Source organism: Thalassophryne amazonica, chromosome 4 (genome assembly GCF_902500255.1).
Source record: "Thalassophryne amazonica chromosome 4, fThaAma1.1, whole genome shotgun sequence".
Taxonomy (NCBI): Eukaryota; Metazoa; Chordata; class Actinopteri; order Batrachoidiformes; family Batrachoididae; genus Thalassophryne; species Thalassophryne amazonica.
In genome coordinates this window covers 107,657,299-107,682,681 of record NC_047106.1, presented here as the reverse complement: position 1 = coordinate 107,682,681, position 25,383 = coordinate 107,657,299, and the positions used below count along the sequence as shown (strand labels likewise).

Below are 25,383 nucleotides of genomic sequence, written 5' to 3'. Positions count from 1 at the left end.
TTATTTTTGCTCCTAAAATGTGTATTATCAGTTGTATGTAGATCAATAGATGAATTTTTTTTTTTTTTTAGGTTTCATTATTAATTCAAGAAGATTTATTCTTATGTCTGAACATTTTTTTGGAGTAGCGTTTGTGGTTTACCGCTTAAGAAATGTTTTGTAACGTTGAAAATTTTTCATTTTATGTGCTTTTTGAGCAATGATGTTTAATTCTGTAAAGATGAATTCCTCTGTTATCAATTAAGTGATTTCAAAAGTTTCTCCATTATTGATTTTAGATGTTCCACAATATAATTCCACATTGCATGTCACTATTGGAATAAAACCTATTGAATTTTAAAACATTTATAAAGTTTGTTTTACTTATTTTTTTAGTTCTCAATAGGAACAATCACAAAAATTGTAGGTAATTGAGCAAGAACATTGTCCGAACATCATATGAACAAAGAATGAGGACAGGTAATGTTTGCATTCGAACATTCTACAAATGTTCATTTAATGTTCTGCTGCAACTGTTCATATAATGTTTGTGAACACTTGTGAATGTTTGTATAATGTTCATTGAATGTTCGCAATGCAATGTGCCCAACCAGGCTTTTGCCTGGTTGGGCACAAATAATTCACAAGTTTCTCTTGTTGTTCGGTGACATTTTTGTTATTTTGTAGTTTTAACATCGTTGCAGGCACGAGCACATTTATTTGATCAGCACACGTGGTGGGAGAATGTCTCAATCTAATTCTGCTGTGAGCTGATCCGGGTAGAGGGATTTATCAGTGTTGTGCAAAAAAGCCAACAGAACACCAGGACACAAAATATTTCACAAAGACACATTTGGCAATTAACCTGGTAAATTTTTCTCAGTAAACACTGGATGTTCTTGTGTATCTGACAGAGTGATACATGGTTCAATTTAATGCTGTCACTCTGGAAATATAACAAGGACACAGATTTTACAAACTGTACCTCTACCATGCTGGAACACAGAATCTCTACAGACAGATGGCATGTTATCAACAAACTCAATACATATCTCCAGACCTGAATACTGACATCTTGAGACAATGTTTGAAGTGTGCATTCAGTGAGCCCAACTGTCATGAAGCAGTGCTTCGTATGACCTGTCAAGCACATAAAGTGGAGTCAAAGGGACAGCTAGTCACAACGTTTTTGTTGATAATATAAAAATTAAAGCTTGTCAAAAAAAAAAAAAAAAAATACAGAGCACTCTTAGATTAAACCGTATTTCATTGCCTCAGGAATTTCTTCCGGACCATTGTTGCCAAAGTACTTGCCCATGGTGTCTGTAAATTTAAACTCTGCTTGTGTATAGAAGTAAAAGAAGGGCCTTTATTGTCACTGTACATACATCATACAAAATTTGTCCTTTCACCCATACAGTTCGACAGAATCCAACAACTAGCAGCCGTGGCCAGCCCTAATGTGTAAACTTGGGGAGAACATGCTAACTCCATATACAAAGGAACTGGGCATGGTACATGGAATTGAACCCCATACCTTCTTCAATTCATTTCAATTTATTTTATATCATGCCAAATCACAACATAAGTCACCCCAAGGCGATTCACAAGTGTAAGATATTTTTGTTGTGAGGCAAGACTGCTAACTGCCTTGGAGCAATCTTTGCTGTGGTTTGTCAGTGTATAAAAAACTGAGTCAAACTGAACTGAACTGGAAGGGGGGCTGCTGTGGAGACCCTACGCTCCGCACAGACATAGAAGGACGACTGATTGAAAGAAAAAGATATCCAGAGCACCTGTGAAGCTGAATGAGTTTGGGTGAAAAACATCTACTTGCAACTGCAATTAAAATTTTTACGAATAAAATTCAAGATTTGCAGTTACTATCATTCAGACAAGGTGCAATGCTAATGTGGCGCTAACGCGGTTAACACAGCTAATGCTGATTCTTTACATAGAGCAAGAGGCAGCGCTGTGTTGGTCTTTTGAAATGTAGTTGACAAGTGATGTTTTGTATCACTGGACACAGTTTGTGTTTCATTTTATATTTTGGACAACCTTGAAAGTCACCATTAACTAACACTATTAATCACAGATTTCAATTTATGACTCTAATTATTATTTTTTTTAAATTCTTCATTCAGCCCAAAGAAGACTAATTAAACTATAAAAGCCACATTTTATTTTATTCTTTATGTACATGTCTTTTATTCGTCTTGCAGCTATCTGCAGCTGTACTGCTCTTTTAAGACAAGTGAGCCACAGAAACTCTGCTCTCTCACAAATTGTTTGGCCAAAATTAAGGAATGGCTCACTGAGAACAGTCTGCAGTTAAATTCCAATAAGACTGAGACTCTGATTGTAGCACCAGATAGTGCTGTACCTGGAATTAAGCAGCATCTTGGTAGCCTAAGCTGCACGGTCAAAAGCAGCCTTGGATGGAGGGATGTCTTTGGAGCAGCACACAAATTACCTGGTTAAGAACTGTTTTTTCCAAATTCGGAACATCTCTAAGCTCCGTAAGATGGTGACTTTAAAAGAGCTTGAGATGATTGTTCATGCGTTCGTCTCATCGCGTTTGGATTATTGTAACAGTCTCTTCACCTGTCTGAATAAGAAGGAGTTGGCCCGCCTGCAGGTTGTGCAAAATTCTGCTGCGCGCCTGCTTACCCGCACCCGCAGGAGGGACCATATTACTCCTATTCTTAATACTTTGCATTGGCTGCCTGTCTCCTACAGGATTCATTACAAAATCCTGGTATTGAGTTTTAGAGCTCTGCATGGACAGGCACCGGAGTACATCAGGGACCTGATCCAGCCTTATGCTTCCTCCAGGAGCCTCAGGTCGTCCAATCAGAACCTGTTGATGGTTCCTTGGACCCATTTTAAAACTCGCGGGGACAGATCTCTTAAAGTGGTGGCGCCTAGCCTCTGGAATGAGCTTCCCTGTGCCCTTCGTTCTCTGGATTGTATAGATACTTTTAGAAGGCAGCTAAAGACGCATTTCTTTAAGTTAGCTTTTTAGCCTAATATTGTATTTTATTGTTTTCGTATGTTATTTTTAGATTATTTTTGTATGCCATGTGCAGCGCTTTGTGACCCTGGTCTGTGAAAGGCGCTTTATAAATAAAGCTTACTTACTTACTTGTACATTGTTTTATTATGTGTAGTATTACACGACACCTTCAGATGGCGCTGTACTCAAGTGTGTGAAAAGCAGCTCAAACAAGTCAGACAGTGCTGCAAGATTAGTGTCAATTAAGCACAGATGTTTAGCCAGACAAAGAGGTTAAAAGAAGCTGAAAAGAAGAAATAAGCCTCATTCCTTTTGGCAGCACACAGCCAACGGGGTAGGCTTATGTTTTATGTCTGTATTTTATGGCTGTATTTTGTTTCCCAATAAGTGTACAAGCATTTAATATCAAGATTTGTGTTTTATTTTTATCAAGAGCAAATGGCTATTTTGTCTATATGTTTTTCTTTAAATTTCAAGTGAAGAATTTTAAGAAATTCATCAGTTGCAGGAAACCACTTGTGTCTGAAGGCGCTTCATGGGAATTATATAAACATTGGATTAAATTGTCTAACTGACAAGCAGAACAACAACAAAAATTGCTTCTCTAAGTGGTCAGTTGACTGTTTGGCAACCATCAATGTCGAGCCCAGTTATCCAATCTGTGGAGTTTTCCAGGGATGAGAATTTTCCACGGATTTCTGACTTTTTTCTGGATTTCTGGGCCATTTCTGATTAGCGTAAATCCGTTGAGATTTTTTTTGGGGGGGGCAGCGGTGCAGTGCAGTGGTGCAGTGCTTGTTAAAGTACAGTGCTTGTTAAACTTTCTTCATGCACACGGGAACTGAAACTGCAAACTTAAACATGTAATGTCAGTGGTTACTTTTTCTACAACAGCGAACTTTCAGCCAATCAGAATCTTGGTAATATCGAAAGTCACTGAAAGTACCCGGACACGAACATTTTGATTTTCTGCAAGTTTGCAGAAATGTTGAAAGCTGGCACCTGGATGAACCTGGGATCTCATACATGTAGCCACTACATTCTTCGTCCTCATTTTCTCTTCTGGACTTGGTAAGCATGTCTCTGTGCATAATGTAGCGAAGATTCTGCTCATCTGTTTGTATTACAAAGACATCTACTTTCATGTCCTGTAGATTTTCACATTCTCTGTTAGCGAAATATATCATAACATCCATGAAGACCTTGTTCTGCAAACAAAGTGGTGTTATGATATCAAGCACATCAGAAGCAAAAATCTTGGTCATATGTTCCTTACTGATTGCACTTTTGTGCTTAACACATCCCTTTCCTGCCTGCTTTGATTTACACATCACACATTGCTTTGAATGCCTCGTTACTGCAAAGAAACTTATCAGCTTTGGTAATACCAACATCTCTCACGGTCATAAAATGATCTTGTAGTCCGTACATGATGCAGTGCATTGACTTTTTTTGTGTATAGACTGCCGTCTGCTTTCCTCAGTTCAGCAAAAAATTGTGAAATTTGTCCAGCTCTTCGTCCGTCAGCGCTTGTACTTCAGCTTGAGACTTCTAAGCAAATACTGCAAATGCCTCCAGACCACTTACGGTGTACTGGATTCGTTTTTTTTGTGTGTTAAAGCACCATCAATAAGCTCATTCATATCGTCGTCCGTCTCCAAAACAAGCCTTGCCATGTTTGTATTAAAGCTAAGCTCCGTTGCCGTAAGTGTGAGCACGGACGGCAGCCACAGTGTCCAATAGTGCAAAATGAATAGTCCCAAAATTGCACGCTAAAAAAGAACTATGGCACAGTAAATGAAACACAATGGCAAATGGTTTATATATATATATATATATATATATATATATATATATATATATATATAAATGGCTTTAGTTTGACATGAAATGTGCTTTTTCTCAAAATGTGACTCTGTGGAGAAAAACAAACAAACCCATCTTCTTCTTCTGTGGTGTATAATGGGAGCCAGCATCCATATTTTTGCACTGGTGCCACCTTCTGTATCAGTCCGTTATAGCAGTACTAAATCCTCTCAATGAGTCTAGTGTCTTTCAAGTATTTAAAAAGCCAACACTTCCCCCTCTCACTTCACCTTATCGCTAAAATACTTCCTACAGAAATGTTTTTCAGGCCTTACAATTGATTTCCTTCAGTTTTTACTCTTTAATAGATAAACCATTCAAAAATGACGAGATATATTTTGCCCGCATACCAAAATTTTTATTTTTGCAAATTTCATAGACTGCGGTACAGCTGGTGCATAGGTTGTGTGCTTTTTAATGATACTATGCTGTATGTGCCTGTGGGATTTTGATGGTGTCTGGCATCAGACGTTGGGGTGCAAACTCACATGGTGTGATTTAGGAATTTATTATGGGACAATAATTTGTAAGCATACATTTCACATGTAAATATTAATAAAGTCACTGTTGTATACCACAAATAGTGTTGTTTTGATAGGTTTTAATCTCTTTATTAATTTTTCAGATAATTTTTTTTTTCTTTGCCCATTCTCATCCCTGGTTTTTGAAGTTCAAGCAGATTTTCTTTTGGTACAATTCCTGAGGAATATGTGAACACGAAATCACACTTGAACTTGGACAAAAGTAGCTGCATAGAACTGTTTTCATTTTGTCTCACACCAGTAAGCCTAAATGAACCAAAGCAAATGCAAATGCAAAGCAAACACAAAAGATTATTTTTTGAACACATGCAGTGTGAATGCAGAACAAGCAGTCTTGATCGAGGCAAGAAAAGCTTTGGATAAGAAACATAAATGTTGACAATTTTTTTTTTCTTTTCATTGATGTCAATGCAAATTATAACTGATTAAATCTATGAACTATTACTTATGTAGCAGGTTTGTAATTTAAAGACTATAAACATATTAGAAATACAAAAATGCACAACCTGGGACCAGATGCACAGCCCATGGGCCACCGTTTGATGATTCTTGGTCTACTTTTGTTATAAGAATAAAAACTTTTGGTTTAACCACCTCTCTCTCCTGTGTTGAAAGACTGATTTATTGATTTTGAAAGTAAATAACATGACTTTGTGAGCAAAGAGCTGCTGTTGTTGACCACTGCCAAAGCTTGCTGGGTCAAAAGTCATCTGAGCCGTGTTTTTCTCTGGAGGTCCTGTATTGAATTTAAACAAGGGCAGCACAGCTGCAGTAACACTCGCCTTCACCTCTGCAGGACACCCAGAGAGAAGCGCCTTTCATCTTCAATGGTAACCCCGTAACTCTGTCAAATCTCTCTTCATTTTTGCAGCACACAAGTTATTAATACTAAATGATGCACACTGATGTCCTTAAAGTATACCAATTCACTTTGTCCTGAATTGTCTTAGATTTGGTTGCTGACATTCTCAGAAAACAGAGGTTCAAATGGTTTAATTTCTTTATAATATTTTTGGCTGAACACAAAGACACAAGCTGAGTCAGACTGTACTTCTGAAACCATGAGGGGTCACTGTGATGTTATAAACATTTCATAACTATGGAAAATTAGTTCAAGTTGTTTCTAAAAGCAGACATAATGTAGCTGTCATCAGGCTGAGAGAAAAATGTGAAAATGCTGTCCAAGGGTCGCTGTCTCATCCCGCCAGAAATAGCATTTCTCTAATGGATTAACAAAATCAGGTCCTAACTACTGCGTACTAACCCTCTGGATGGGGTGAGACAAATAAAGGGCTGTGATGTGTGGCCTCAGAAACATTAGCTCTGCAGTGCAGCATTACAATTTTCTTAACTACGTGCTGTCTGCAGAATCAGGACTGGACATTCTCTCAAGCTGCCCTTTCACACTTTGCACACAATAGGAGACTGTCCGTGTCACCCACTGGAAATACTCCACTGTGTTTTGGTGAGGGGTGGTGCCTGGGTAGAGCGTGGAAGAGGCGTGACATCAAATGTGCACCGTGGACATTTTTTTTGTACGGCACTTTGGAGACAGTGCTGCTGATTCATCCATAAACATGCCTGCTCTTGCATTAATATTAATAATTGATATCAGTGCAATACTCCATCCAGATAGAATGTTTGCATTCTTCTAGTTTCATGGCAGTCGCATGACAGAGACATCATCAACGCGCCCACTCACTTGCTGTAAATTCTCCAGACAATGGTCTGCTCTGTTCACCCATGGGCTCTTTTAGACCCTACAAGAACTTTGCACCAGGGAAGTGGTGGAGTAAATATTCACTATACACTATAAAATATTTACAAGTAGGGATGGGTATCGAGAACCGGTTCCTTTCGGGTATCATTAAGAAATGATTCGATCCACCGACATCAATAAGCTTTGTGCTTAACGATTCTGTTATCGGTCCTTCAGAGTGGCCGTTGTTTTGGCGGGTGTTTGTCAGGAAAATGATCATTTCTCTACATTGATTACAGACCCTGCAGCGGGTCCTTAATCAACTTTTCTGCAACGCGGCTTTGCTTTGAACCTTGAACCAATCGAAGCGTGGTTCGCAGATTGAAGCAATGCTTCGGTCGATTGCTTCGTTTATTTCTTTCTTTCGCTTAATTTTCCCCCGCTAAAACCCTAAAGAGCATACGTCTGTGAGTATTATTTACCTTTTCTATGTTAAACCGACCTGTTATGGTCTTCTGAAACAGTTGATAGATGTATTTTATAATTTAAAAACGGGAGCGGTGCTAATGTGTTAGCATGTCTATGGCATTTTCAATGTTAAAAGCATTTAGCAATTGCAGCCGTCATCACGTTCAGGTGCATTTGTTTTCAAATTGTAATATTCCTTAAATTTATTTTTGCTTATATATTAATAATCTAATGATTATTATATACAATTTTAGAGAAAGAGAGAAAAAGAACCTGAATAGAAACACAACAGAAAATATATAATAGCAACTAACATAAATAAATAAATACATACAGAAATAAGTGTTTCCTGTGAACACCTCGTGACTCTTACACCTCCATTTCATCCCTGTCTTAAGTTTAATGACAGTTTGTTTCGGTCAAACCAAATTTTCAGTTTGTTAATTTCTTCAGTGATTTCCTCCAGAACTATCTGCCAAACTAGAAAACTGCTGCATCCTTGTAAGAGCAGAATACTACTGGAATGAATTTGAATAAGGAAAGTTGTATTTTTTTTTATCACCTAAATGGATTCAGCACTCACTCCAGTTTATTGTCTGGAATAGTTCCAGATTGCATTTCAGAGCTTCTAGAATTCAAACATTTTCGTGCAGGTGGTGTTGGGGGGTAATTTTGGGTTTCAGCTTGTTTTGTTTTTCACCACTTTCATCCCTGAATATGAGTTGTGATTCACTTTTGTGCGGATTAAAGTTACTAACTGGGACTCCTGTCTTGTTGTGAGAAAGAAACGAGAATCATCCTCCATTCTGTTCACACAGCTCCAAACGTTGCGCGGCTCTCTGACAAGTCAAGATAGAACGATAGAATTCAGTCTGAATTAATAACTTCAAAGCGAAACACAGTTTTGTTTATTTTTATTTATGTCCAGAGATCAAGGATACACTGACTAATTTCATATTTATTTACTTTAAGACTCAAGGAAATACATAGAAATCCTGTAAAGCCTACTTTTAGTACAAAATTCACAAGGTATCGATAAGGGAATTGATAAGGAATTGGATCGATAAGCAGAATCGATAATGGCATCGATATCGATAAAACCTTATCAATACCCATCCCTATTTACAAGTAATATATACTAATACAGTGTATAATATCTTTATATCCCCCCCAAAAATAAAATGTATAGCATTTTATTTATAAAGTCAGTTTAATGTCCAGCCCAACAAGTTCAGACATTTGTGCTCTTACATATAGCTTGAGAGGTCAACATCTAAACAACTTCAGGGTTGTTGTGCATTTGTAAAAACAACTAGTCACTCGGTTTGGAGGAAATGTTTTAACAACCACACGATAATCCCTGAGTATATTAGCAAACAGCAAAAACCCAAGGCAGCTTGGGACAAGATTTCCCACAAACACTTCATGAAGACAGTCATTCCAAAAAATAAAAAAAATAAAATAAAATGGGACCCTCTGACTCCAGCAGCAGATTCAGTTCACCTGGTACCTCAGCTTGACTGCCAGACCTTCTCAACAGAGCAGAAATTAATCAGGACGGCTTTTTTGTGTGTGAAATACATACAGCAGTAACTTCTTCTAAGACAGGACGCACAACCTAAACACTTCCAGATGCTGGATTATAGCCATGTTCCCACGCATGTTCAAAGTTCTGACAACCATCTTGGATTTCTTCATGAATTATTTGCTTTTACTGGTGATAAAAACACCAGCTTCGGCTTTCAGAACTTTCCTTCTTTAATTCAACCAGGCATACCTCCCTAAAACCCTGCACTTGTTTGTCAACCCACTGTCGATCACTGCAGGGTAAGCATGATGATATAGGTCTATAGCTGCTGCTGTTTGCTCTATCTAAATATACACAAATGCAAGTTGGGAAATGACACATCAAGGACCAGCTTGCTTTCAATGGTAATTTGAGGAAATCTGACTCCAACAAAAACGGTCATTTTAGTCAAATGATCCCTTGATGCTTTTACTACACATGCCAAAACCGCTTCAGGGATGAAAGCCCTTCAGGGTTAATGACAGCATGACAAATTTTCCCAGATGACACACAAATCAACAGTAAGCAAGAAATTATAAATGGCATTGTACCTGTGTGCATCTGTGCTGCCTTCAGTCCAGATGTCAAGCCTGGAAACAAACCATACAAAGCAAGAGTTCAATTCAGTCTGCCTGACTTTCTCTCTGTTGTGCTCTCTGTCCATTTAGATCTCTCTCTCTCTCTCCTTTGTTCTCCCTCTCTTCTTCTTGTCACTTCTGATCTGAGCTTTTCCAGTTGTCTTTCCTCCTCATCTCTAATGCCAGCCGCGTCACAGCTGGCCCATAGACACAGCTACAGTGTCCCCTGGGGTCATGCAGTTAACTCTTTCCCACTTTGTCCCGCCAACATTTTCCAGAAGATTGTATAAAAGTCTGCGTCCCGATTTGAAGTGTGTGCATGTCTTGTTTTATGTAAAGTACAGCAGGCTGCATGCCTTGCCATGTCATGCTGTTTTTCCCCCAACTCATAATATATGGTTGTGTGGCTGTAATTCTTCCTAGCCTTTGATAGGCTATATAAACACTGTAATTTGGTTTTCCAAGAGCATTATACTGTGTAACACTAATAAAGGAAGTACTGACACTCAGTCAGTTGAAGTAAGCGGACAAGATCCTTGCAGGGAAGATGACAATTCATGTGTCTCATATTGAAATCTCTTCTCAAAGTTAAGCAGAAGGTAATAACTACTAAAATAGCATGAAATTATAAATACAGTTTCTTCTATAGTGGTATAGGCCGAGCGGGATGCCAGGACAATGAGAACCACTGCCAGGTCACAAAAACTTTATAACAGCAGCAATGATAATAATAATAACAATAAGGCAGACCAAATAATGCCAAAAATCTATTAATCATCCTGTCACATCAGCTGTGTTATGATCAGAGTTCCATTCATGTCCTGCTCTGCTGAGAATCAAACACCTACCAAAAACTACTCTTAGGGCCCCTTCACACATAACACGAAAGACACAGAAACCAGAAGAAAATCCGCGAACCAAAAACAAAGTGGGGATCCACGAAACATTCCACCTGCTGTCGAGAGGGACGCACGGTCGGGCAGAGATGGTTTCGTGCACGCTCGTGTTCATGCACACGAACACAGTGCGAGCACGTGGAAAGTTGCGCACACAGCAGCGGAGCAGAAAATTAATAAAACACCACAATTTATAATTCATTAATTCCTGTTATAAAGAGCGGATCAAGCCTCTGCCTAGACGTACACCAGGAAGTAATGAAATGACGTGGATTATTGTTCTCTCTTTCATGTTTTACATGAATTGCCTGATGCACTCATCTCATGAAGAGCCGGCTCCCATGTCACGAAGAGCCGGGCTCTCGCGTCGTAAACACATCAGCCAGCATGGCATGTCCAGCGCACAGTGATCCACTGCAAATGTGATATGTGTTTTAATTATTACAATGTGGGGAAATCCCACAGCGACAGTCGCCTTGCGGGGGCGTCTAGTGGGATGATTTCCTGTATGGCACGATATTCACCAGTGTGCGGTGATGCCATGGTCCGCAGAAGCAATATGTATTTTAATTTACTTCCATGTGAGGACAGCATGCTGACATCCGCGTCTCACAGTACAGTTATGTGAAGTCATATCCTACAAGCCAGTACAGGTGTTCCCCAGCTATGACTTGCAAACACAGATATCTGACAGCTGCATTTCGCAGGTGGACACACCCACCTCTGTCTGCGGACCTCGGCAGCTCACAGAAAAAACAGCTCACTCTCTGTTGCTTTGTTCTGTGATTTTTATTCTATGTATGTATTATTATGTGTTTGTCCTGCATCTGTCTGATGTCTGCATTTGTAATGTAACACATCGCGTGCACTGAGCCATCATTTCCAGCTGTCAGCGAGTCGCTTTGCCATGCTGTGTGCGCCCAGACATGGCGGGCCGGTCTCCATGTGATCATGTCTGTTCATACATTTCAGCATTTTATGCAAGTGTGCTTCCTCTGCACACCACTTGTGATGTTACGAGCCCTGACGAGGCAGCAGTGCGTCCCGCTGTACGTCTGCAAAAGGTGAGTGCTGTTTAAACAACTGACTGTGGTTCGCTTTAAAAGTGCACTGTGTATTTAAAGCGAATCACAGTCAGCCTATTTCAGATGATCAGTGTGGACCCTCTTTCTCTTAAAAGGCTTTATTTTACTCTGTGTGTCGCGTTGGAAAGCTGTAGCTTTTGGTGTTACACTGATGAGCTCTTACACGGCCAATGCGCATGTGCTAGTCTTCTTCTGTTTTTTTTCTGGGGATGTTATAGTGCCACACACAGGCCTGGCATATGTACTACAATGTTAAACGGAGCTTCAAGGCACAGAATTTGCCTCCAACATTTTATGTATATTTTATGTATATTTCTTGATTTCAAAAAGGCCTTTGACACAGTGAACCATGATATTTTATTGATGAAACTGCAACAATTTAATTTTTCTCCTGGGGCGTTAAAATGGGTTGAGTCGTATCTGTCAAATAGGTCACAATCTGTAAGAATTGGTAATTATCACTCACCTTCTCTCTGTCTTAATACAGGAGTGCCCCAGGGCTCAATTTTAGGGCCACTATTATTTTCATTATATATAAATAATCTCCCGTTGGTCTGCCCAAATTTGTTCACTCAAATGTATGCTGATGATTCTGTTCTTTATGTACATGGAAATAATGTACAGCAGGTCTGTGACAAATTAACACAGTCCATGGCTGATGTCACAACATGGCTTGAGGAAAATTTTTTACAACTTAATGTATCAAAAACTGTTGCAATGTTTTTTACACAATCTAAAAGTCTAGTTACTGAACCAAATGTCTATGTGGCAGGGGAAAGGATCAAAGTGGTGTCTGAATATAAATATTTAGGGGTCTGGCTCGATGACGCATTCACATTTAAAACACAGGTTAAAAAAGGTGTCACAAAGTTAAATTTAGCATCTCTAATTTTTGTTACATACGGCCTCAACTATCTGTACAGGCAGCTAGTTTTTATGCATGCAATGATTTTATCACATATTAAATACTGCCTGACTACATGGTCCAGTGCAAATGCAACAGCGCTCAAGCCACTAGAGACCCTTTATAAACAAACTATCAAAGTATTGGTTAGGAAGCCTCAGCGCTACCACCACTGTGCTATTTTACAAAAATATAAACTTTTAAATTGGCAAAATATGATTAAATATGTAAATTTATGTCTCTTGTTTAAAGTTATAAATGGCCTGTCCTCTCCCCCTCTGGAACAGTTTGTGAATGTAAGGTCTGCTGCTGTTCGTAACACCAGGGGAGCCACTAGAGGAGACGGTGGTCCCACTGAGGAGAAGTGCTTTTGGTCTTTCTCTGTGAGGGCAGCACAAGAGTGGAACACAGTACCTGTGGTCATTAGAGAAATGACCACCCTTAACACATTTAAGGTTAATCTGAGGAAGTGGTTCGTTGACCATCAAACATGTCAGCACCAAATCTCCTGAATATTCTTAGAAAATACATTTAACCTGCATGTTTAATTCTTTTTTTTATTATTATGTTTACTAAATTGTATAATAATGTGAAGTGTTTTATGTATGTATTTTAACCAACACTTATTTTTAGGGTGATTGCTACCACCTGTCCAGGGACTGCAGATGAAAAATAGCTGCTAAGGCTAATTCTGGTGCATTTATAGAAATATTCATTAATGTACATTGTCCCTGTCAATTAAACTAATAAATAAATAAAAATAAATAAATAAATGTAATCGAATTATTTGAGTTACTCGACTAATCATTTCAGCCCTAATGTGAACATCTTCAGAGTCGCAGATTCCCATTTTCTCCTGCTATAAACGTCCATTAGGCCTGGCACAGCAATACCACCTTAACTGAGGTTTTAAAAATATTAAAATACACTTTGAACTGTGCTCACTGTATTTATAAGATGCCATTTTTGCAAATGTGATAGGTTAAACAGTTTATTTTCACACAATAAAATATTTCTGCAATCGTTTTCAATGAGAGTAAAGTTTTTTTGCATGCCTCTTTTGCGTTTCTGAATGTCTCATGTTTTACTTCTTGTTTCTTTAACTCTTGTGTTTTTTGGGTTTTTTTGGTGAGTACCATGGTGCTTGGAAAAAAAAACATTCGAGGAAACACTGTAATGTAACTAACTACCCTGTAAAGCAAAACATACAAAGAAAAGAAGGAAAAACATCCAAATGGAGATCTTTTGAAAAGGAGCTCCAGACTGATCTATTAGCTCCAACTTCCGCTTATCTGGGCCAGATCCAGGAAAAAAAAAGTCTACGTGGGGTTCCCTTTCTCTTGGAATGGCCTCAGACAGTCACAGGGTAGAGAGGGGGCCAATGTCAAAACAAGGGTCCATACCATGAGAAAGCCCTCCACAATAAAAGCACACAGCCATCCTGAGGGATGCTGGTCTGAATTAAGAACATCAAAGTGAAGGCTGCCCTTAGGAGCCCCGCTGCACTCATGCAACAGACACGACCACCGTCCTGTCAGCACATGTTGTGTATGAGGAGGCTGGGCATAGCTTATCAAAGAATGCAACCCCTGGAATGAGCCAAACACTTGTTCTGCTTTATCAGAGCATTCAGTCTCTCTCTCTCTGTCTCTCTCTCTCACACACACACACACACACACACACACACACACACACACACACACACACACACACACACACACACACACACACACACACACACACACACACACGTGCATGTTGACACAAACTGTAGGACCATTAATCACACGTATTCATCAGACAGGCTGGCTTCACACAGGCACCCCTTGGCTGTCAGGCCTGCAAAATGAAGTTAGGGTGGCTGACTGTGTGCTGCCTCTGTCTCAGATTTACCAAGGAATGCTATGCAATGTACATTTCTACCACAGGAGGGCAGTCATGTGTCAAGCATTGATATACTTATGGATTTGAAAAGAAAAAAAAATAAAGTACTGCATGATGAACACAGGGTTCCAAAAGAACACACAATTAGCATGGCCTTAAGAAGACAGTGCAATCTGAATTCAAAGCAATTTGGAGGGGAATGTCGCAAAATGGCTTGCAGAGTCTTAACACAAAACTTAATTTTTTGCTGAGCAGATTTGGGAGTGTTCACTGTTGCAAAGTGGGAAAATTAGAAATGAATATGGTTTTAAAGAATACTTCATTCAGGAGGAGTCTGTTGTTTGCAGATCCACTGTCAATTTTTCTTAAAACTAAGAAGATTTTTCCATTCAGTTTTTTGATTGCTAAAAAAGAGCTCTGTGGAATGTACAGGACCTGTGAGCACGTACGTATCTGGAGATTCTGTCATCCAGGTCATACGGTATCCAAGTAGGTCGACCTGACTCAACTAGAGACCTGTGAACAGCGTTTTTCAGCGTGTCTCTGTTAATATGTGACTTTCCACGGCTGCTGCTGTGCAGCCAAGGCATTTCATCAATGTAAATTCAGTAAATGATTAGCTGTGCACATGTGGCAGCTGTCAGGTACTCCAACTGTGTGAGACTGATACTAAATCACACACAAGTCAGGCCAAAAGGAAAACCTACATCACAGCCTACATGAATATAGCCTTTATGCACAAAAGGATGGACGGAGCTGTTACACGGCCGTTGAATGATTCAGTCCTTTATCAGGAGGGTAGGAAATTACTAACGGCTACCCACCAGATGTTGATATATTCTGGGCACTGAAAGAGTGGCATTCAGGAACTGTAACAATACAGTACTGTACATGTTTTAATTGTTGCTCCATGACCAAGCAAAATGCTCAGTATTTCCATTATGTCATTAACGGGTTCAAAGAATAAAAACTGAAAGCATCTGACATATTGCTAGGAACAAAAACAAAACTGGAAATTTTGTATTCATTTAAAGTTGTGGAACAGAAACACTGATTTCAAATAATGGTAACTACAACAAACACGTTTTCTTTTTCATTCTTTTATTACAAACTAAAATATTTTCTGCTTGCAATAAATTGGTGCTGAGTTCACTTCCCATCTTTCTCTGAATGTCATGCACTCTTAAAAAAAGAACGCTGTCTCAATGAGAAAAATTTATGTAACAATTTCCGAGTTACTGCCACAAGACTTCTCTAGTTAAGTTGAAATAATTAAAAAAAAAAATCTATGCAAATTGTTACATCACCTTTTCTCTTAGAGACAGCGGCTCTTTTTTTTTTTTTTAGAGTGTGCACATTTTTGAATGTTAAAATTAAATTTAATAGTAGCAGGCAATTACAGTAAAATGTGGTGTGGTCTCCTTTCCAACAAGAGTTGGTAAATATTGTGTGTACATTGTAAATGTTGGTGTTAGACATCAACTTCATTTGTGTTTGATAGACAGGATAACATGTAAAGAGAAATAATGTTGGAATGTTGGGGTTTAGAAGATCTTCACTTAGCCTGGAAAAAGAGTCTGTTGCTCTATAAAAAAGCCCTCCGTAAAGCTAGGACATCTTACTACTCATCACTAATTGAAGAAAATAAGAACAACCCCAGGTTTCTTTTCAGCACTGTAGCCAGGCTGACAAAGAGTCAGAGCTCTATTGAGCCGAGTATTCCTTTAACTTTAACTAGTAATGACTTCATGACTTTCTTTGCTAATAAAATTTTAACTATTAGAGAAAAAATTATTCATAACCATCCCAAAGACATATCGTTATCTTTGGCTGCTTTCAGTGATGCCGGTATTTGGTTAGACTCTTTCTCTCCGATTGTTCTGTCTGAGTTATTTTCATTAGTTACTTCCTCCAAACCATCAACATGTCTATTAGAACCCATTCGTACCAGGCTGCTCAAGGAAGCCCTACCATTAATTAATGCTTCGATCTTAAATATGATCAATCTATCTTTATTAGTTGGCTATGTACCACAGGCTTTTAAGGTGGCAGTAATTAAACCATTACTTAAAAAGCCATCACTTGACCCAGCTATCTTAGCTAATTATAGGCCAATCTCCAACCTTCCTTTTCTCTCAAAAATTCTTGAAAGGGTAGTTGTAAAACAGCTAACTGATCATCTGCAGAGGAATGGTCTATTTGAAGAGTTTCAGTCAGGTTTTAGAATTCATCATAGTACAGAAACAGCATTAGTGAAGGTTACAAATGATGTTCTTATGGCCTCAGACAGTGGACTCATCTCTGTGCTTGTTCTGTTAGACCTCAGTGCTGCTTTTGATACTGTTGACCATAAAATTTTATTACAGAGATTAGAGCATGCCATAGGTATTAAAGGCACTGCACTGTGGTGGTTTGAATCATATTAATCTAATAGATTACAATTTGTTCATGTAAATGGGGAATCTTCTTCACAGACTAAGGTTAATTATGGAGTTCCACAAGGTTCTGTGCTAGGACCAATTTTATTCACTTTATACATGCTTCCCTTAGGCAGTATTATTAGACAGCATTGCTTAAATTTTCATTGTTATGCAGATGATACCCAGCTTTATCTATCCATGAAGCCAGAGGACACACACCAATTAGCTAAACTGCAGGATTGTCTTACAGACATAAAGACATGGATGACCTCTAATTTCCTACTTTTAAACTCAGATAAAACTGAAGTTATTGTACTTGGCCCCACAAATCTTAGAAACATGGTGTCTAACCAGATCCTTACTCTGGATGGCATTACCCTGACCTCTAGTAGTACTGTGAGAAATCTTGGAGTCATTTTTGATCAGGATATGTCATTCACTGCGCATATTAAACAAATATGTAGGACTGCTTTTTTGCATTTGCGCAATATCTCTAAAATTAGAAAGGTCTTGTCTCAGAGTGATGCTGAAAAACTAATTCATGCATTTATTTCCTCTAGGCTGGACTATTGTAATTCATTATTATCAGGTTGTCCTAAAAGTTCCCTGAAAAGCCTTCAGTTAATTCAAAATGCTGCAGCTAGAGTACTGACAGGGACTAGAAGGAGAGAGCATATCTCACCCATATTGGCCTCTCTAAATTGGCTTCCTGGTAATTCTAGAATAGAATTTAAAATTCTTCTTCTTACTTATAAGGTTTTGAATAATCAGGTCCCATCTTACCTTAGGGACCTCATAGTACCATATCACCCCAATAGAGCGCTTCGCTCCCAGACTGCAGGCTTACTTGTAGTTCCTAGGGTTTGTAAGAGTAGAATGGGAGGCAGAGCCTTCAGCTTTCAGGCTCCTCTCCTGTGGAACCAGCTCCCAATTCAGATCAGGGAGACAGACACCCTCTCTACTTTTAAGATTAGGCTTAAAACTTTCCTTTTTGCTAAAGCTTATAGTTAGGGCTGGATCAGGTGACCCTGAACCATCCCTTAGTTATGCTGCTATAGACTTAGAGTGCTGGGGAGTTCCCATGATGCACTGAGTGTTTCTTTCTCTTTTTGCTCTTTATGCACCACTCTGCATTTAATCATTAGTGATTGATCTGTGCTCCCCTCCACAGCATGTCTTTTTCCTGGTTCTCTCCCTCAGCCCCAACCAGTCCCAGCAGAAGACTGCCCCTCCCTGAGCCTGGTTCTGCTGGAGGTTTCTTCCTGTTAAAAGGGAGTTTTTCCTTCCCACTGTTGCCAAGTGCTTGCTCACAGGGGGTTGTTTTGACCGTTGGGGTTTTTCCGTAATTACTGTATGGCTTTGCCTTACAATATAAAGCGCCTTGGGGCAACTGTTTGTTGTGATTTGGCGCTATATAAATAAAATTGATTTGATTTGATTTGAAATAGTTAGCTTGCTCCAGTTTGGCTAAACAATGTGTCCAGCATAGCCTGGCTTCTAACTGCAGTAGAAGCAATACATAACTAATGAATATACCCTATATCAATCGATGTGCAGTAGTCTCTTTAAAAAGAGTAAACACAGTTGACAATGAATAGCGTCACACAACCACTAACCATAAGTGAAAAAAAAAGTTTTATGTTATCATTCATATTATCTGAAAAGTGGGCAAAAAATCTAAACTTCTGCCAGGTTATGTAAACGTTTGTGCACAACTGTACATGTTGTTGTACATGTCAATCATTCTTACATGGAATGCTGTTTACTATTTATTTATTTAGCTCTGACCAGTGTGAAAAGAGTTTGGAAAAAACTGACTGGCAAAAGAAAGTCAGTTTTGTAGCCGTTACAAACTAACAAAATGAGATTGGATGTTTGTCTGTGTGACTGTGGGCAGGATATCTCAAAAAGGGATGAATGGATTTCAACACTGTGGAAAAATGATGCTCAACTGCAGGAAAAGCTGGATAAAATTTGATGGTCATCCAGATCTGCCTCAAGTTCTTTTCTGTTATCTCCTTCTTTAACACTGTTAAGAAAAAAGTTCTCCATTTTTAACTACTGTATGTTTACTGGGCTACATGTTGCCTTAGTGGTTAATGAGGTCCCAGGTTCGCTTCTGACCTGGTCCTTTCAGTGTGGAGTTTGCATGTTCTCCACGTTTGTGTGCATGCCCGTGGAATAAGTGGGTTTAAAAAAAATGTATGTTTGTATGTTTATTACCAAGGGAATTTATTCATCTATGTCATTTAAATGCATTCATTCAGCCAATTTCAGATGGCATTGTTAAATTCTGTTTATGAAGGTTCTCAGTCATCCAGCTAGAAGTTTACTTAAAAGAAACTTGACTTCTTAATCTTACAAAATAATCCAAGTGATTTATTTTTAAAGATTAAGATGAAATGACCACTCAGACCTTTAGACTCAGTGCCAGTTCATGAATAGACAAAACAAAGCACTAGATGCATCATCATCTGCTGGAACTAGCCAAAAAACAACAGAAGAAGACAGAGATATGGTCAGCTTTCAAGCAATTGAGTGGTACCTCTTGCAATCTTGCATTACCTCATGCACACAGGAGTCTAAAGCCTGCTTCACACTAGATGTGCAAACTTTGCCATGTGGGACTATGTTCATGCTTGGGTTTTGTATTTTCTTTGTGTTCATGTTTGGGGTTTTGCATTGCTTTATGTTTTTGTTTGGGGTTTTCATTACTTTGTGTTTTTCTTAGTACACGCTCTTGTGTCTGGGGTTGGGTGTGTGTGTGTGTCATTTCCCTTCTGTTTGCCATGCCTCCTTCCTGAGTGTTCTCACACATCTGTGTCTCATTTTCCCTCATCACCACCTGTTATTTAAACCCTACTTTCCCTCCTGTCTTTGCCAGTTCATTGTACCTCGTGTCTTGTTTACCAAGCTTTTCTCAGTCCTTGTACCTTGTTATTGCCACGCTGTGTTTCTTTGAACCTCTTGCTTGTTTTTTGACCTTGAGTTAGTCTCATGATTTAGATACTGCTGCCTATTCCTGCCTGCCTTTTTGTGTACCAACTTCTGCCGGTTTACGCAGTAAATCCTTTCACTTATTCCACACCTCTGTGTGAGTCTTGCATTTGTGCCCAGCCTTTTTGGGTCCAAGTTCCTGACACACTTCACTAGATGTGGTGCACTTGCATTTTCATATCAGGGCATATACACTGCTCAAAATAATTAGAGGAACACATTGTTCCTCTAATTATTTTGAGCAATGTATTAAGAGGTTACACTTTACACACAGCCTGCATGAGACACACATGCAGTTCATAAGCATTTTTAAAAGAAACAAGTATCTACTCATACATATATACTGTTACTGTCAATGCTTCAAAAATACACAGTGGCATGAATCTTAGGCTACGTGGCCCAGTGCTAGGTTTGATCATGCAATGCATAATTACTTCTTTATGATGTGGTGAAATGGAGAGTGAGCAGGTTAAAATATAGCTGTTCAAAAATAAGTGTCCCCATTTCAGACCTCATATAGGTCACATTATCCTGGGTCCCATTTTCTTTTTAAGCAAACTATTAATATTGATATTAATCTAATTTCATTAGATCTGTTTTGGGTCAAGTAAGACATTAAGAAAGACTGGCAGTACTACAGAGACCTTTAGCAGAGATGCAGAAACATTCTTCAGAAACAGCCTTCAGAATGTCCAGTTCACCAAACCTGGATGTCTTGAGACAGTGACAGAAATAAGAACTCAGAAATAAGAGTAAACCCACACAGACATCGGACACAAATGTTTAGCCACTTGATAAGAGAATTATGCCTTCATGTAATATAAATTTCATTTTCTTACACACATTCATTAACACTTCAGCAGCATCACTATGTAATTCAAGCAAGAAACAAGGCTACAAGATATCAATTTAATTATGGGAAGTGGCATGACTGCCGTGCTACAGCTAATCATATTGTCTAAATTGCTTTTCACTGCCTGACAGCTTTATTTACTGCCCAGCGAGGGCAGCAAATACATTTACATAATAATCACATCTACAAAAAACAGAATCATGAATAAAAGATATTTTCTGTCCATGTGAGCTTAGCAAACACTGCAAGGGGCCACATCATAAGTCGTTATCAAAGCTTTATTTGAATCAAGCAGCACTTAGATTTGTTTCACCTGCAGATGATCTAAAGTGCCACATGTTGCAGCAATCTGCTAATGAATAATTCTGGACCTCTGAGAGAGGAGTGTGGAGAGGAAGAGGGCAGAATTTAAGTGGATTCCACATCTTAGAGGACCTTTTTACCGTTACAACATCTGAAAAGATGAAACAATGCAAACCTCTTCTCACTGCTGGATTTGCTTCCTGCTACTCAGAGGACAAACAGAAGACAGGGGGCAGAGTTTGTCCTCTTAAACAAGCTGAAGTGCTTCTGTTTCTTTTATTCAGCAGTAAGTGGACACATGCTACTCATGAACTATTTGAGTTTCCCAGTGAAGAGGTACTTTTATTGTATGTTCAGCAAACTGCATCTGCACTTTGCAGAAGAAGATAGCATTATCGCTAAAACTTGCCCTAATGTCCGCATTCAGCAGTTGTTATGGCACAAACCAAGGTGCACTTTCAGCTGTTCTATTCCAATGGAGATGGCACTGGAGCACCATAACAGGCTCAACCCTCACATGGTTTTGAAGGGGATGAATATATTTACAGTAGCTGGGTTTCCATTACAGATCTGCACAAAAGTTAAATTTTAACAATTGTGGCAAAGCACAATAGCGATATGACAGCAATTTCCACGAACTGACGAAATGTGACTGCTGGGCTTTGACTTCTTGCAATAACTGTAATTCCAATAGTCATGCTGGTGGATGTATTTTATAGTGCTATAACGTCATCGTTTATTAGGTTTTACAAGCTCTCCATCTCTTACCATCCCCACATACCAGTACAACTACTTTACAATGTTATGAGACCTATAATTGTGGAAAAAGTGGGTGGGTCAGGCTCCAGCTTCAATATGACCCTTGATTGGATTAAGCGAGTATACAAAAATGAATAAATGTTTAATCATGAATGTTATTATAAATGACAAATACAACCAAGCAAGGTATGTACTGCCATCACTCGGATTAGCAGTCACCATGCTGCATCACTCAGCATATGCATAAAATACTATTTTGGCCCCATCTAGCTGGCACCATAGCAACCACTTCTCTTGGTACCATATGATGCCCACTCTGATTGAACATGAATGGCAGCTGGCAACTTTGCAACTGTCTCTTTTAGCAAATGTGAGCATGGGGTGATCAGGGTCCCATTTGCTGGACAATCTACATAATGGCACAATTTTCATTAGCCTAAGTGTTCTTTATTCAGTCAAACAAAAGTGTCATATCTGCCAACATAATGCAGATACCAATATGTATGTGAAAGGCTCATATCCACTAATATTATCAGCTAGGGATGGGTAATGATAAGATTTTATCGATAGCAATATAATTATCGAGTCTGCTTATCGATCCGATTCCTTATCGATTCTCTTATCGATACCTCTTATGAATTTTCTGTGTACTAAAAGTAGGCTTTACAGGTTTTCTATGTCAACAAAATTTTATTGAGTCTTAAAGTAAATAAATGTGAAATTGGTCACTGGATCCTTAAACTCTGTAAGTAAGTAAGCTTTATTTATAAAGCGCCTTTCACAGACCAGGGTCACAAAGCGCTGCACATGGCATACAAAAATAATCTAAAAATAACATACGAAAACAATAAAATACAATATTAGGCTAAAAAGCTAACTTAAAGAAATGCGTCTTTAGTTGCCTTCTAAAAGTATCTATACAATCCAGAGAACGAAGGGCACAGGGAAGCTCATTCCAGAGGCTAGGCGCCACCACTTTAAAAGATCTGTCCCCGCGAGTTTTAAAACGGGGCCGAAGAACCATCAACAGGTTCTGACTGGATGACCTGAGGCTCCTGGAGGAAGCATAAGGCTGGATCAGGTCCCTGATGTACTCCGGTGCCTGTCCATGCAGAGCTCTAAAAGTCAATACCAGGATTTTGTAATGAATCCTGTAGGAGACAGGCAGCCAATGCAAAGTATTAAGAATAGTAGTAATATGGTCCCTCCTGCGGGTAAGCAGGCGCGCAGCAGAATTTTGCACAACCTGCAGGCGGGCCAACTCCTTCTTATTCAGACAGGTGAAGAGACTGTTACAATAATCCAAACGCGATGAGACGAACGCATGAACAATCATCTCAAGCTCTTTTAAAGTCACCATCTTACGGAGCTTAGAGATGTTCCGAATTTGGAAACAACAGTTCTTAACCAGGTAATTTGTATGCTGAATTCACTGAGGCCGCGCGCTGCGTCATTAAAGCCACGCGCTGCGTCATTAAAGCCGCGCGTCACGAGTGCCGCTTCCCCGAGGCCTCGTGCAGCCACCGCGGATCCATCACCGCGGAAACACCGAGGCCGCGCGGCACCAGCGCAGTGCAGATCCATCCCGGTGACAAACAACGCAGGCTGTTAACATCGCCGATCGTCAAGCTGCCCATAAGCCGACCATGGGGCCTAAGAAGGTTCTGACAGTGGAGGAAGGTGACGATATTAAAAAATCTCTGGACTTTCTATCAGAGGAGATTTCTGTTGTGAAGCAGCAACAGAAATCAATCATGGATCTGGTGGAGGAGGTGAAGGCATTACGGCTCCAGAACGCTGAGAAAGACCGGCGTCTGGTGCAGCTGGAAAATAGAGTGGCTGAATTGGAGCAGTACACCAGAATTAACGACGTCATCATCACAGGTCGTCACATGAAACCACGGTCCTACGCACGGGCGGTAACAGATGAGAGCGGAGGGGAGCCCAGTGAACAGGAGGTCAGCTCTGTGGAAAAACAGGTTGCTGATTTCCTCCTATCTAAAGGTATAGAAATGGATTTAAATAACATTGAAGCGTGCCACCCTCTGCCCCGGAGAAATGACGGTGATAAACGAACCGTCATCATGAGATTCATCAACAGAAAACACAAAACAGCACTGTTAAAACAACGAAGAAAACTGAAAGGGACAAACGTATTCATCAATGAACATCTCACCAAATGGAATGCCGACATCGCCAGGAAAGCACGCTTCTTAAAGAAACAGGGAAAAATCCAGCACACATGGACTTCAAACTGTAAAATATTCATTAAACTGAACGGATCACCAGAACAAGCAAAGGTTATGGCAATAAGGAACATCGAGGAGCTGGACAAATATGAACAATAGGTATGAGGACTCAAACACATCACAGCACCATGATGCAGACTGGAGCAACCCACTCATCCACATCATCTACACCCGGAGACAAGAGAGACATAATGACTAAGGATAATGATCCGTTTATTTCTGCCCAGGAGCTCTGTCTAGATACATTTAATTATAATAACTCTGCTAACCACCCCTTCGAATCTGAAAATGATCCTGATACCTTTTTCAGTGAGAATATTGTGAGACAGTGCAAATATTTTACAGAAGAACAATTCAAAAATTATAAAATCAATGATGAAGATTTTTCAATTATACATTTCAACAGCAGAAGTCTTTCTCGTAATCTGTCCACTATTAATGATTGTTTGAAAACATCCAAAAAACGTTTTTCAGTTATTGCAATTTCAGAAACATGGTTAAATGAGGATAATAAAGATCTGGTATATCTTGATGGTTATGAATTGTTCCTGGTTAATAGGCAGACGAGAAGGGGCGGAGGCGTTGCATTGTTTGTAAGGTCAGATTATAACTGTAAACTCATCAACAACATGTCATTTACAGTGGACAACATCATGGAATGTGTTACCATAGAAATTACATCTATAAACTCCAAAAACATAGTTGTTAGTTGTATTTACAGAGCTCCTGGGACAAATATTGACACCTTTGAAGACATTATCTTAGGAATGTACAACAAAATCAACAGAAATAAGCATTTATTTGTCTGTGGAGATTTCAATATAGATTTTTTAAACCCTCACAATCATCCACAAATCACTTCATTTATAAACACCTTGTACTGTTTAGGACTGTTTCCAACCATCATTCATCCTAGCAGAATAACTATGGACTCAACAACTCTCATTGACAATATTTTAACTAACGTTATATCCGGTAATCTTAGTGGGGACTACTGGTCAGTGATATCAGTGATCACTTGCCAGTTTTCTCAGTCTTTGCATTGGAGGGTTGTTGTAAGTATCGAAGCAATACCAAATTCATGAGTACAAAAGTAACACCTGAAACAATTGATAATTTAAGGGAGGATTTATCAAGTCAGAATTAGTCAGATGTTTTTGTTGATGATGTTGACAGGTCATATGATGCTTTCATCTCCATTTTTTCCAGTTTGTATAATAAACACTGTCCATTTGTTGACAAAATATATAGAAATCAATATAGCAACAAACCATGGATAACTAAGGGGCTTCAGAGGGCATGTAAAAAGAAAAACGTA

The 25,383-nt window shown here is 39.2% G+C and overlaps 1 protein-coding gene across 6 annotated transcripts in view; it reads right to left on the bottom strand.

The window, feature by feature from the left end:
- stard13b (StAR-related lipid transfer (START) domain containing 13b) overlaps positions 1-25,383 on the bottom strand; it is a 242,541-nt gene that overhangs the window by 47,876 nt on the left and 169,282 nt on the right. For 2 of the 6 annotated variants that reach the window (XM_034168385.1, XM_034168389.1), the window contains one exon: positions 9,689-9,727. The exons of the other annotated variants lie outside the window; for them this stretch is intronic. In XM_034168385.1, coding sequence (XP_034024276.1) covers positions 9,689-9,727 — 39 coding nt within the window. The remainder of the gene's footprint in view (positions 1-9,688; positions 9,728-25,383) is intronic. 6 annotated transcript variants of the gene reach the window in all.